General features: G+C 36.3%; 1 protein-coding gene across 1 annotated transcript in view; it reads left to right on the forward strand.

Moving 5' to 3' along the window:
* Positions 1–15,159, forward strand: part of LRP1B (LDL receptor related protein 1B) — a 1,324,618-nt gene that overhangs the window by 1,043,372 nt on the left and 266,087 nt on the right. Inside the window, exons 40-43 of the mRNA XM_023752441.1 lie at positions 1,592–1,784; positions 2,527–2,652; positions 6,688–6,816; positions 8,983–9,102. Of these exons, the coding sequence (XP_023608209.1) occupies positions 1,592–1,784; positions 2,527–2,652; positions 6,688–6,816; positions 8,983–9,102 (568 nt within the window). The remainder of the gene's footprint in view (positions 1–1,591; positions 1,785–2,526; positions 2,653–6,687; positions 6,817–8,982; positions 9,103–15,159) is intronic.

Genomic DNA, 15,159 nt, shown 5'->3' on the forward strand with positions numbered 1-15,159 from the left:
CTATTTATTTAGTTTTTGTTCCATTTCTTTTAACAATGTTTTGTAGTTTCAGGTTTTATAATTTTTTTATTATGTATTACTAGCTGTTTGTTAATGCTATTGTAAAACTTTTTAATTTTAATTTCCAATAGTTTATCCACTACTCTATAGAAATCCATATAGCAATCTTGCATGCTGCAACTACTAAATTTATTAACTAGTCGAGCAGCTTTTGTTTTCTTGACACATTTTATTGGATATTTTTTTCTGAAGAGGATTATGTCACTTTCAAATAAGTATAATTTGACATTTTCCCCTAATCTGGATGCATTTGTTTTTACTTTCTTTTCTTAGTATACTGACTAGAAACCGTAGGGCAGTGTTGATTAGATTAGTAATAGTGATTATTTCTTATTTCTAATTTTATTTATTTTCTGAGTTTTTATTAGGAACTAGAGGCCTGCTGCACGATCAGGGCCGATCATGTTCCCCGCCTCCCTGCCTCCTCCTTCCCTTGCTGCCTGCACGCCGCCACTCCCCTCCTCCTCCTCTCCTAGCCGCCACTGTGTGGTTCCCCACCTCCCCCCCGCCCTCCTTCCCTCGCCAGCTGCATCAGCCACCAGTCACCCCTGGTTCCCCATCCCAGCCCGGGGATCAGGTGATCAGGACCAATTGGCCAAGGGAAGGGACTGGGAGGTTGGCCGGCAGGCACTGAAGAGGGAGCCAGCCCTCAGCCCCCCTGAGAAAGGGGCCATGTCCGCTGCCACCCACCCGCAGTTCCCCGTCCCAGCCCGGGGGCCCGGCCGCAATTGGGCGATCAGGGCCTGCCAGCTGGGGGAAGGGTTTGGGAGGTTGGCTGGCAGGCCCCATTGCCAATCACAGCCTGCGGGCTGGGGGAAGCTCCTGCATTGAGCATCTGCCCCCTGGTGGTCAGTGCATGTCATAGTGACTGGTCATTCTGTTAGTTCCCTCATAATGGTCACTTAGGCTTTTATATATATAGATGGATGTTAACCTATAAAATAATTTATCTGCCTTTATTGAGATCTTCATATGAGTTTTCCTGTTTTAGCTGTTAAATGTTAAATTATAGCAATAGACTTTTAAAATGCTAAATAAATCTTTATCCCTGGGATAATTCACACTGCATCATTATCCATTGTTATCCATTGTATTGTTCTCAAATAACCATTTTTAAAGTTGTATTAATTTTTTATTTATTTTTTGTTTTATTTTTTCTTAATTTATCTTTTACTCTTAAGTGTTTTTTTTCTTTTACTTTGGGTCTAACTTTTTTTCTTTTAGTGTCTTAGAGTGAAAGCTGAAGTCATTGATTTTTTTTCCATCTCTTCTTGCATAGTAGCTTAGTAGTAAATAGAGATATACTAAAAATATTCAGCAAACACATTGCAAAAGGTAAGGATAATTAAAACATTTAAATAAACTACGAAGAATATTATAATAGTACACCTAGTAAAATGCATTTTTGTCTGATGATTTCCATTGATTAAATATAAGTAATCATAATCCCTTATTTTTGACACAAAAATAGATGTGGATATAAGAATATGTTTATCTTTATATTACAAATATATATTTTAACTTATTTTAGGTGATTGTAAAATCGGGGCCAGGGACTTTCCTCAGTTTGGCTGTTTATGACAATTACATCTTTTGGTCAGACTGGGGAAGAAGAGCTATCCTGCGTTCCAACAAGTACACTGGAGGAGACACAAAAATTCTCCGTTCTGATATTCCACATCAGCCTATGGGAATCATAGCCGTTGCCAATGACACCAATAGCTGTAAGTTACAAAGAAAGCAAATTTATTTCTTAATTATATACTTTCTCAAACATTTCTCTATGTGCTTTTTTTTTTTAACCACGATAATCAAATATATCATTCTAATGGCACTAAAACAGCTGGAAGTGCTCATGGTGACCTTGCATGAGACTTCCTGCCTTTTCGCTGTGTGTCTCTATGTATTTTAGTAATACTTAGTTGGATTTCGTTTTGTTAAATTTCCTTGGGATAGTGTTCAGGATTTGACATTTCCAAATGTAGAAATTGTCCAAAAGATGTAAGTTAAAATGTCTGTGCTTCTTAATTTATCACCAAAGGAACAATTCATTTTAAATTATTGTTTCTGGAATTCTATTCCATTCTCTCTCACTCCTCGTATCTTTGAACTCTCAAATCAACTTGCTTCCCTGTAATAAACAAGCTTTGCATCTGGGCTTAATTTCTTTTTAAATTACTGGAATATCTGCAAAATTGCTGTTGGTAGTATTTGTGTGGTCTCTAGTAGTATTAATGCATTTGGTGCTATCGCATCCTTGATAAATGTGTTAGTGTAGTATCCCTGTTACATATTTTTCTCATGTTCTTATCTTTTGAGGTTTTTGGATTTTCAAAAGTCCTGAATCTTTTTTGTTTATGAGATTTTTAAAAGTGATTGAGGCAGTCTAACAGTTCACTGTTAATCTACAGCTAACATAGAATAGGAAATCAATATAATGTTACCAATAAAGCTTCCTCATTGCAGGTGAACTTTCTCCGTGTGCTCTACTGAATGGAGGTTGCCATGACCTGTGCCTTTTAACTCCTAATGGGAGAGTGAATTGCTCCTGCAGGGGAGATCGAATATTGGTAGATGACAACCGATGTGTGAGTAAGTAAAGAGATTCCAAATGCGATATGACATACTGCTCAAAACAGCACACATGGACATTGGCATGTTTGACTATATTCTTGAAGTTTTACTCTCCTCCAATAGTCAAGGCCCCATTGGCTTATCTGTATATTCTAGGAAAAACTCAATTCAGCATTCTACTTTGCTATAGCAATATGAATAGATAATGTTAACTCAGAGAGTCACAAATGGTGTCACTGATTGTGGATGGGAAGATTTGAGGCTAGCTAGAGAAATACCTGTACACAGTGATCATATGAAAACGTATGACTTTAAAAATTCATCAACAGCAAAATTAGTTAAAGTTGAAATAAATTGGTATGCAGGCTGGTATTGAGGCCTTGTAGTAAAACCACTACAGTCTGTCCCAGTATGTAAATGAGAGAGAATGGCTAATGTGACTTATTTGTAATCATTTCCAACCTGTTAATTAAGAATGTAGCATTTCAACCTTGCATCATGTTTATACCTCCCAAACGCATTAAAATCTGTAATTAGTACCATTACATTATACACTTATTAGCAACTAAGTTTAAAAAATTGTTTCTAAAATAAATAAGGGTTCAAGCATACCAATGTTTCCATGAAAAATTAGCCAGCAACATAAAACAGGTTAATTCCTCTTTAACATTGAGACACCCTGTGTATAAGACAGATGAGAAAGACGCATCTTATTGGAAACTGGTGAACTCACTCTCAGGAAGTTTCAATATTTGACATATTTTCTATAATTATATCCTCATCTCATATTTTTTTTCATATTAGAATTTCAGCAGAGCTGGATGTGTCTACATTACAAAAATAAAATCAGAGACTATAAGTATTTTTTTATCTTCATCTTCAGTCTTATGTTGGATTTTACCAGAAGGATCCTTTAGCTATTCTTTAATACAAGGACTTTGACATCATTTTGTTTACCTTAGAAATCACTGCACCTAATACAAGAACTTCAACGTATCTCCTCACTTTGCAAATTGGTAACACAACCCAAAAGGATACCTCTTAGCCAAGTAACTAAAATAATTAAAAATAAGTAAATAAACTGTGCCAAAGCAAATGAGGGAAAGATGCAATTGGTCAGAGAACTTTAAATGAAGATAGCCAATTTCAATAATTCGGGCCACAAATCCCCACACTTCTTCATCAACTATCATTTTCCTGAATTGCTTAGGCAATTGCTTAAACCCTCTCTTTCAGTTTGCCTTTGTGGCTTCAGCTGCAATGGTCTGGATCTGATGCCATCTGTAAACCTGGAGTGTTAGCCATGCGTTAGAATCACTGATGTTCCGTTCACAGGTCACCACAGGCCAGTAGTGAAGCAATGCCTTTGGTCATAACAACAAGGCTTATTTGTATACAGTGGATGCTTATCCTTGCTGCAAAATAGATTAGATACATCTGTCTCAACTAAGCCACCTGTTTCTCCCAATTGATGAGAGGGCATGAATCAGACAGAAAACTATCATTTTAAACAAGTGCAGTTTATTCACATGAAACTATAAAGTGATGGTGGATTCCACAGAGGTGACAAACCTTTATAAAAGCATCCTGCATCCTTTGGGCATTCATATTGAAATCCTGCGGTTCAGCAGAAAGATTGGAAAGTAATTCTTGGCTACTTCCTGTAAAATTTATCTTTGGGAAATGAGAATGTTTCTGGCATATCTATGTCCTCTTCTGAATTAATTCACCCAGAGCAGTTCGTGAATGTTAATGCCAGTGTTGAAGCTGTGAAAGGCCATTTATTAACCCCTCCCTGAGGGCAAAGGAGGGAAAATTATCTGTTGTCATAACACTTGACAAAAAGTTTAGGCAATTCCATTTTAAACAGCATTGCTAAACCTATCAATACCCATAATAGAAATAAGAATAGTAAATTTAATTAGATAAAGTAAAAGAATTAAAAGAAAACAGAACCATATTTTTGATTCTAGAAAGACAGAGAAAATACTCAATCCCTTTTCATCAAATGAAGAAGCTAAGAAGCATGAATTGTACAGTGTTTGCTTTTGCATCATAAAAATATACTTATGGTGAAGAATTTTTGTTTCTCTCCTCAAAGGAATAATTATTTTTAATTTTTAAAAATATTTGTATTGCTTTCAGAGAGGAAGAGAGAGGGAGAGAGGGAGAGGGAGAGGGAGAGGGAGAGAGAGAGAGAGAGAGAGAGAGAGAGAGAGAAAGGAAACATCAATGATGAGAATCATTGATCAACTGCCTCCTGCACACCCTACCCCGGGCATGTGCCTTGACCGGGAATCAATCCTGGTTCATAGGTTGATGCTCAACCGCTGAGCCATGCCAGCCTGGCAATGGAATAATTATTTTAAAAGTGAAGTTGCCATTTTCCATCATAATAGTTGTCATTGGAAATGAGATATTAAATAGGGTGCATTTAAAATAGACTAAATAAGCTGGGTAAGTGGCTGAATTTGGTTTAGTTCGTGGTCTACAGTGATTGTATATAGCAATGTTGATACCCTTCTTAACACTTGTTCCTTTGAATTAATAATATTTATAGATTTTCCATTCTTTGTTACTTTCTCTAAAGTGGCAATCTACTTTATCTACTGACCAGTGAGGTTTAGACTTCACCAAGGAAAAAAAAAGAAACTATATTTAGAGGGCGTCACTATTATTAAAAGAATTCAATAAGACATGATAGATAGGTAGATAGATAAAAAGATAGGTAGATATTCTGTTTAAGTTAATTAAATTCTAAGAATAATAAAGAAATAAGATTCTGGAAACATCAAAGAGTATTAGTGGCTGTTTAATGGAATATTCCTGAAATAAAGCTTAAAAAGAAATTGACAGAAAATTGTAAAATTAAATTAAGTTTCCTGTATTGGTAGAGATAAATAAATTTGAATTGCTTCCAACATAATTAGTATGACTGGATTACACTGTACAGTTATTCAACAAGTAGTTGAGTGAGTTCAAGCAAGCAAGCAGCACATAATACAATAAAAAAATTGGATTTCTAAAATTGGCCATTAAATCCATTTTTAAGAATAAATATAAGTCTATTTTCCATATGAGAGATCTTTCTAAAACAGGGACCAACTACTGGCATTACAAGGATAAAAACTAGCTGTAGAAAGTTTTTATTTTGTACTTTGTGCCTGTTGGCCTATGCTCCCAAATTGGGCAAACGACATAAAAACTCAGACTTTTAATTTATAAGAAAAATCTTGAGATTAAGAAGTGGGACAATATGGCAGTGGTCAGTTGGATCCCTTAAGCATCCAGAGCACATGTTTGTAAGTTATCCTTGTCCAGCTCATCCCACAGAATTCGGTGCATTTCATGGAGCAGGTGCTGGTCCTATGTGGCAGGAAGGGATGGCCTGCTCCCTGGTCCCACCAGGGATAGAGAAAGTGGCTGATGAGAGTAGTTTTAGCCATTTAAGTACTTCTGAATGATAGAAGCTGCTACTGGGATTTCTTCTGAAATTAGTTGGGAAGGAAAACCAGTTTTAGGTGAGATTTTAGTCAGATGAATCAAGTTAAGCATTCAAAAATAAGAATTCTATGCACTAGAAAATTTCAGTGTGCTGAAGAATATATGGTAGAGTCATATATGGTAGAGTCCAATAAGAAAACACACAAAAAAATTCTCAGTACGTACAGAGAGCATTTAACTGTCTCTCTTTAAAAATTTATTTTTAGGTTAGACTGCTAACCAAAGTGCATAAATATAGTCATCCACATTTAAGTCTCTCCTCTCTATTTATGTACAGTCACCAAATAATTAACAAAATATACAAATAGGCAAAAAAGCAAAAAAAGTCAGGCAACTTCCAAAAAATATACAAAGACAGGGAAAGAAAAATAACCCCGAAGTGTGCTTTTTATTTTTTTAAATAAAGAAACAGCATGAACCATTGTCTTTACCTTACTTTTATATTAAGATCAATTTTAGTTTATTTTTATAATTAAGATTAAGGAAAACAATTGTTAAGGTGTTAACAAACATTTGCCATTACAAAAAACCTTGACTTTTTCCTTTCAGCTAAAAATTCCTCCTGCAACATTTATTCAGAGTTTGAATGTGGAAATGGAGAGTGTATTGACTATCAACTCACCTGTGATGGCATTCCTCATTGTAAGGATAAATCCGATGAAAAATTGCTCTACTGTGGTGAGTGTCCAATAGGTGATTTATTCTTTCAGAGAGAAGTTTGGAATTGTTTCTATATGTTTTTGTTGGTTGTCCCCATTCGGTTTATATGTGTGATTTTCTTCATGTGTCTCTTTAACGTGTAGATCTAAGGCAAGTGATTTGGCTTTGCCCTGGTTCACCTGGAACACCTTATTTCCTGTCCATTAGCCATGGTATTCATTAAAGAATTTTCTCACAGTTTTCCACCATGAAGAGAAAATTTAAATATGGCTGGAGCCTGTCTTTGGAGCTCTCTTGTTACTCATCTTTAGCAGTAGGTTCCAGGTTCACATTCTTCAAAGTGTACATCAGAAATATCAGTTATTGGTGAATATTGCAGTTTAAATTTGGAGCAAAGGTCCGTCATCAGTCAATAGCATGTTGGTTTATATCAAAGTCTTGTCCATTTTATTTTTGCCTCCAGGACTGACCCAGGGCTAGTGTTCTTAGGTGCAAAGGCTGATTGCTTTAGCCATGGTCTCCATCGAGCATGGAGTTCTGTGCCTCTGTAGGTGACACCGATTAATAGTCAGCCTTTCCCTCACCCTTGGGAGCAGAGATTGGCTTTTTGACTCTAGTAAACAATTGATATTTGCCTTCATTGCAGCAATGTTTTTCCTGGAAATTTGTGTCTGTTCAATCATGCGTAGTTATTATAGAATTGATTCAGATTATTTCTAAATTTATCTATTTCTGTGCTACAATATAATACTATTGGTGTTGCACGCTCTGTAAAATTTAGGAATCGATATCTGGAATTGCGATATTTGGTTTCTACTTTTCTGCTTTGTTATATTATTTGGGTAATAAACATACCTAAATATTCAACGTAATGTTAAAACAAGAGGGAGATGGAGCTTGCTAAATTCACAGGCAGTTCTTTCACACTTTTACATTACAGAATAACATACCATCAGTGAAAATGATAGTGAAATGTAATTTGTCCATGATTAATCTGTAACTAAAATATTAGGTAATTTGCCTCAAATGACATATTTGCTTGAATGAATAGCCATATCTTACACACTATGAAAATATCAAAGCTTATCAAATATAATAATAATCAGCTTACAAATTTCCATTTATTATGAATTAGCTTGAGAATGTATTTTTACATTATTTTCATCTTAGAAGCCAGATTTTATTTGAGCAGAAATTAGCAAACTTTTTTTTTTTTAAGGGCCAGCTTTGTGGGACGTATATGCTCTCTGCCACATGTGCTCTATTTAAAAAAATACTTTGCAATCCTTTCTAAGTGTAAAAGCTTTTCTTAGCTTCAGAGTCATAGGAAAACAAGCTGATGGACTTCGTTGTCCTTTGGGCTATATAGTTTGACAACACCAGATACAGATTCCAAGCTTTGGAATCATACCTGAGGTTGCATCTTTGTTCCCAAACCTCCTGGGGTGTGACTAGTGTGAGCATGTGTATTACTTCTCTGTATTTTAGTTTCCTGCTACAAAACAAACTTAGCTCTAATTGAGAGCATTAAGTAAAGAAATATATATTTACATATGTTCAATATAGAGCCTGGCGCAAAATTAGTATGCAGTAAATGGCAGCTACTATTATTAAGTGTTACCTTCTCCCCCAAATCAGGAGACTCTCATTAAAGTAAATAAAATTCAGGAGGCAGCTCTTCTTAGGAAATTCTGGCAGACAGTTTTAGATGATCTTTAAGAGAAATTTATGGATAGTTAGGTGACTTGGATTCAGGGATTCAGGAATATATGTTTTGCTACTTTTTGTTTCTTGTTATAAAATCCTTGCAGGATGCAAAGTAGATGGGAGATAGGTGTCAGAGTGTCTTTATTGCTTTAGAGGTAGAGATTTATTTATTCAAAATATGTGGCATTTGTTTATTTCTGTGCTGACTGATGCCAGAAACAATAATGAGGGTATCATTTTAAGAGATCTGCAAGTATGAATCATTGCAGCTAAGATACTTCATCAAAAAGGCTCTTTACTGAATGATCTACTTGATAACGCATGAATATTCTATAATCCAAATCTTCGACACTGCTCGGCACTTATTTTATAGATCCACAATCCAGTCATTATGAGTGAGATCTCATTGATGATTTCCTTTCTGTAAAAGTTTTTCTATAAGACCTTCAATTATGTGTTTCTATTTTTATTCTTAAGAAAACAGAAGTTGTCGAAGAGGTTTCAAGCCCTGCTACAATCGTCGCTGCATTCCTCACGGCAAGTTATGTGATGGTGAAAATGACTGTGGAGACAGCTCTGATGAATTGGATTGTAAAGGTAAATATATGTTGCATCAGCCTATCTATTATTCCATTAATTGCTTCTAGAACTTTTCTGAAGTTTATTCTTTAGAGCACTATGGTTTTACCCATTTGGTGTGTAACACGTACTAACATCTATGGACCACGCTGTTGGAGGGGAGTTATTAGAATTAATTGAAAATCATGACTATATTCTCAGTTTTTGGTTTCTATTCCTTTGCTCACTTTAAAACTCTTGTTACCTCTCACCTCTTCAGGTCTGCATCCTTGTTTGTTGGACATTTCTACCAGAATGTGTAATACTAAATTTACTGCTCCAAAATGTACCTTTTTATTTCTTAATTCTGTTTTACACATGAACTCATCATTTTCTTAATGACTGGACAGGAAACCTTGGTATTACCTTTGATTCCTCTTCCCACCATATTTCATCACCCACATGTCCAATCATCAACAAACCTTGCAATCCTTGGCAATAGTTTCCCTTTCAATCTACTTTGAGCCTGGATTAACAGAGTAAAACCCTTTTAATAGTTTCCCTGCCTCTGCTGTTTCTAATGAATCCCAATGTTGTGAGTCATGCTAACACATGTAACATTTTCTCACAGTGATAACCAGGAGAGATCAGTAAGCCTGACTACCTGTGAAAGAACCCCAGACCTTACAGTGACTGTGTGACTTTGGATAAGATACTTAAGTAATCTGTGCCTCAGTTTTTTAAATTGAGAGAGAAGACAGTTACATGACTACATTAATAAATAAACTTAGAACAGAACTTGGCATCTAGAAAATGCTATGAAATACTTGCCTTTAAAAAAAATCACTGCCCTGATTTAAAAACACAAGTGAAGTTTCAATGTTTGCAGAATCAATGACAAGTTTTTAGTTTAAGATTTAAGGTCTCCTAAAAGCTGGACTCAACCAATGTTTGCAAACTAATTTCCTTTCAAGAACCTTTGCATTCATTGAACACACATTATTGGGTAAAATGTATTAAGGACTGAGTCATAAAATTAAATAAGTCATGAGCCTGTCCTCAAGGAATTTAAACTCTAAGTGAAAGACGGTTATTTAAAAAGATGACGATGTACATAAATTGCTATGATTGTACATATTAGAATTTCTTTTGGCTTGGAAATATCTTGAAATACAGACTAGATTAAATTTAAGCTTTCTTTAAAAAAGAAAATAAATAAATTTAAACTGTCTTAAACTATAAATACAGTGGAATGATCTAGACAGAAGAGAATTCTGAGTAGAGTGATTAATATTGAAAACTGCAAGTAGTTTGATATGGTTAGCACCAGGCCAGGTTGCATATTAGAAGGTGGTAAAAAAAGATGAGGCAAGTTTGAGGAAGAAGGCAAGATATGAAAGTTTTTTGATGCCATGTTAAACCGTGTTAAAGAAATTGAACTTTATTTTGTAGTTACCAGAGTGTTGCTGAAGGTTTAAAGCAGGCCCCAAATATTCAAATTTACATTTAAAAAAATAAAAAAGTGCAGTGATTGTGTGAATGAAAGCTGTACTGCTGAGATAGGAAAGACAAAACAGGAGGCTATCATAAAGGCCAAAGCTAAGAGCAACAGCATTTTCAAAGGGAGCATTACCACCTCTTCTGGTCTGCATCCCTGTTTACTGGACATTTCTACCAGAATGCGTTATACTGAATTTACTGCTCCAAAATAACCAGTCTTCCTGGGTGATAAACATAGAGAAATCATGGGAAAGAATAGAGAAATTTTGTGAAATTGTTTGCCTGTTTTAAAAGTATCATATGCTTTTGTTATTCTTTTAAACTTATTTGTGTAGGGCTTTTGTTTGGGTGGGACAGGATGAGATAATAAGGATAGTTGCATTCTGAGGGAGGAGCACCTGCAGACATTGTGAAGGAACTGTTCCAAAGGCACACAGAGAGGCACAGACCTGAAGCTCGGGTAGAAGATTTAGACCAGATGCTTTGGTTTTGGGCTCACTAAAGAGAGAAAGCTCAGCGGATGTATGGAGTGATCGTTTTAAGGAAATGCGCCAGAATTGCCTGTTGAATTTAAAATTAAAGACATTGATTAAAAAAAGGGGGGAGGGGTATAGGCCTCAGGACTTATAGAAGATTTTCATAAGAAATTATTTTTTAAGAAAGTAGGATCAGTTACCATTGTAAAGTGTTACAAAGAGGTCAAGAGGGCAGGCATAGACTGGAGTGCCCGTTGTAATGCTAAATCGGAGAAAATCTCTTGGTTATCTTCATGAGAATCAGTTCAATGGATGGTAAGGAAAAGCCAGGTCACATTAAATTGTGGCAGAAAATGTATGGTGAGGAAGTAAAAACAGTGAACATGGACTCTTTTTTAGAAAAGATTGATGGTAAAGAAAAACTGAGAAGTACACGTGTAATAAGAAGGCTATGCAAAGTTGGGAAGGAGGGCAGACTGCTTGCAAATTATTTTGTAGGCAGAAAAGGATTGGAAAGTTACTTTGTTGTCTTAGACTCTATGACCTTAGTCAAACATTTGAGTAGTTTGCCATCTAAGACACGATAGTACTGGAAGAGCCAAGTACATTTGCAAATTAGGTCAACTATTATTTTATATCACCTACAAAAGTTAAAAATGATAAGTTGCTATACAATAGCGGGAGTAAAAACAGGAAAATAGATGAGCATTTGGGAAAAAAAGGAGGATGGGAAGCTTGGAGACCAGAAGGTGGATGGGTCTGTTGGATGACCTGTTTACAGGCAGGAGAGGAGAATATAATAAAGACCTTATGTCAGGATAAAGGGACAAACATCAAGCTAGAATACACAGGAACGAACAGTAAGTACAAAAAGTGGATTTTAAAACAAAATTCATAAAAAGAACCATAAGAATTTAATAAGTTGCTGTGGGTTTTCTTGGAAAACGATTTTCCTTTCAAAAGTGGTAAATAAATTAGTGTGTTTGAGTTCATAAAATACAGCCCCTAGTACATGGTAGGTGTTTATTAAATTCTTATGTGGCTCTTTGCAGTAATAAATCTTCCAGAATGTAAAGATAAGTTTTATTGTTCCTAATGACATCAATACTAGCTGCTGAATAACAATAAAAATAACTTCCAGTATGATTTTCCCTTTTTTAAACTCTGATTTCTGTGTTATAACTATCTCGGCGATATACTTGGGCACAGAACTACTGCATTTGTGTGTTTCTGTCAAAACTTTTCTTTTGTGATAATAATAGGGAAAATTATAACAATTTGACATCTTAAAAGACAACAGCAACAAAATCTTATTCCTTGACATTCTTCCTGTATAATGTAGGACATTTGAAACTAAAAATGCTCATGGACACTCAAGTATTATTGCCTACTAAAAGTTAATGGAGTTAAGTAAATGCACTAGCCCCTTTAAGAGAAATAAAGGGGTCGTTTTTTAGATGAACAATAACATCACAGTTTCATCATTTAGATTTGATTTTTCTCTCATGTTAAGTTTGATCACATGGTGTCCCTACTGGGCACATTTTATACCACAGGGGACATACTTGCCTTGGTCCATTTTCCATAAGTCAGGTTACCTTATAAATCAGTGATTCAGATAAACTAGTATGTCTATCAAACACATGCTACTTCCAGCACCTCAAAGATGGTGAAGGACAAGGAACATGGAAGGCTCAGGGAGAATGGACAAGAATTCACTTTCCACTCCTCTGCTTCTGTCGTCAGTGAAACACGGGATGCCATGCTTTGCTGTATGTATGCATAGACATGCACAAACCACCTATTATTTTTTACTGTAAATAAAATAAAATGGAAAAAATTAAATTCGTACGATAAAAAACCAGGTTGCCCAGGGAAATTTTGATAGGCAACAGAGAAAGGCTATAGTGGAATCATCTGCAAAGTATTTGAAGTACTAGTACATGTGTTTGTTTAGTTTATATGCTAATAATAGTATTTAACATTACTATTTTTTTCATAAAGCAGATCATTTATTTACAGAGTGGAATTGATGTTATTAGGAATTATGTTTGGTTTCTTCTCATTTGGAAGAAAAACAAAACCCCGAATCCTCATCAATCTTTTATTCCTGTGCCTTTACAGCTATTGTTTCATGACTGAGAGCTTTAGACAGCAGGCCGTCTGGGGGATCTGAGAAGTTGTTCAGAAAAATCTGTCATTCTGTATTCCTTTTCTGGTTGTGCGAGTGGTTGAGTGAATACATTCGGGGAGAGTACACGGTTCCTCTCCTTTCTTCCCGGAGATGAATATAAATACTGCCCTTGGGACGTACATGAACTTCCTAGGGCGCCCTGAACACCTTCAGGGGAAATGGAGAGCGAAGAGGTTCTGTGGATAATACCTAAAGGAGAGGAAACTTGTGTTTGCTTTTTAAAACGTTCATAAAAAAAAACCCCAAACTTTGAAGATTTCACAAACAACAAGTTAAAGGGAAAAGATAAGCATGCCCGGAGAAGAAACCATCTTCCTCTGGGCTTGCATACACTTACAGCCAAGCAGTACATTAAATAAACACTGTGGCGGGAAAGTAAACAGAAGAGACATAGCAGCACATGCAGTGCCTCCCCCTTTGCCAGCTCATATACCTCCCCCTGTGCGGCAGGCTGGGTGGGAGTGCTGGGAGACAAAATGGTGACGTAGGTTATGTGTAAGGAGTGTCCTAAGAAGCACAAAAAGACTGATCCATTTTATGCCTTGCCTATCTCAGTAAATATTTTAACTGACATGCAGAAAAGAAAGTGGGTAAGATAATAAAATTAAGGAAGTATGTGGGGAAAAGAGTGGTGTTACTTCTCTCTTGCTGCTACTTTTTGTTTTCAATATTATTGTTTAAAGTATTACAAATAGTAGTATATATGTCTCCTTTTTTCCCTCATTGACCTTCCCCCGGCCTCCCCTATCCCCATGCCCCCCCTCTGGCACATGACCTCACCCCACCCCACCCAGTTCCTTTGATCCACAGTCCCTCTCAGATCTCCTTTGTAGTATCTCCTTGCTGTGCTGGTGTGTGTAGGCTTACTTTTTCTTTGGATTATCTGGAGGGAAAAGTCTAGTATTTCTCACTTGGCTTATCTATTTTTGGACTATTTTTTTTTCTGTTTCTCTTTTTCAGTACTTTTAGCCTGAGGAAATTTTCCAGAAAGCTTTCATACTCACTTGACAAATTAGTGATTCCAGCATCTTTCTCCCTCAAACTTCACCCTAAGGGTGAAACAAATTTCAATGACTGACTAATCAAAACAGCATGAAATAGGAATTTAGTTGAGGGAACAGAGAGGAAGGGGAGAAGAAGAGGAATTTGCTTATTTGTTTAATAAAGTTTCTGTAATTCCCGTGGATTTGTTCCATCACAGGACTGCCTCTCTTGCTTACCAATGCTGGCGATGTGAACCATGAAATTCTGCAACCACTTAATTTGTCTAATTCTATTGCCGCTTACCACCCTATTTAACTCTCTGGTGGTTCCCAAACTCTATACAAAGGCATGGACTCCGCAGAAACAGTATTAGAGGTAAAAGAATGTTTGTTCCTATTTGCACACACTCCTGGGCCTCCTCACCAAGATTCAGAGTTTATTTTTGATTGGGAATAGGGGAGGAAAATAACTCCTGCAAATATTCTACCCTCTCCTCAGTTCTCCTGGCTCCCTACCTTATCTATTTTTCAGTACCTGTCTTTTAAGTACCATCTTCTAACCAATCTTCTCATCTTCAAAGTTATAGTTTCCTTTCATCTAGTCAGAGTTCCTCTCCTTATATCTTTTGCCTTCCCAGAATTCCACCCAAGACTGTGTGCTACTTGCACCACATTTCCCTTTTCTTAAAAGTCATTCTTTGCTCTTCCTTCCACCTGAGAGCCCCCGACACTGTTATTGAAACTTCATTATTGTGAAATCCCTGAATCTCGGGCCTCTTTGTCTGAAATCCACCTCCATGTTCGTGAGTCATAATTTGCCTCTTCACTCTGTCTGCCACCAGACCCACTCAGCTTGATTCCCTGTCACATGCACAGAGGATTGTCTGTGGAAGCTTGGAGGGAGATGGAAATGGCATAATGGGTTGTGATGGTTCCCACTGGC

The sequence above is a fragment of the Myotis lucifugus genome, unplaced genomic scaffold (assembly GCF_000147115.1).
Source record: "Myotis lucifugus unplaced genomic scaffold, Myoluc2.0 scaffold_32, whole genome shotgun sequence".
In the NCBI taxonomy this organism is placed as follows: domain Eukaryota; kingdom Metazoa; phylum Chordata; class Mammalia; order Chiroptera; family Vespertilionidae; genus Myotis; species Myotis lucifugus.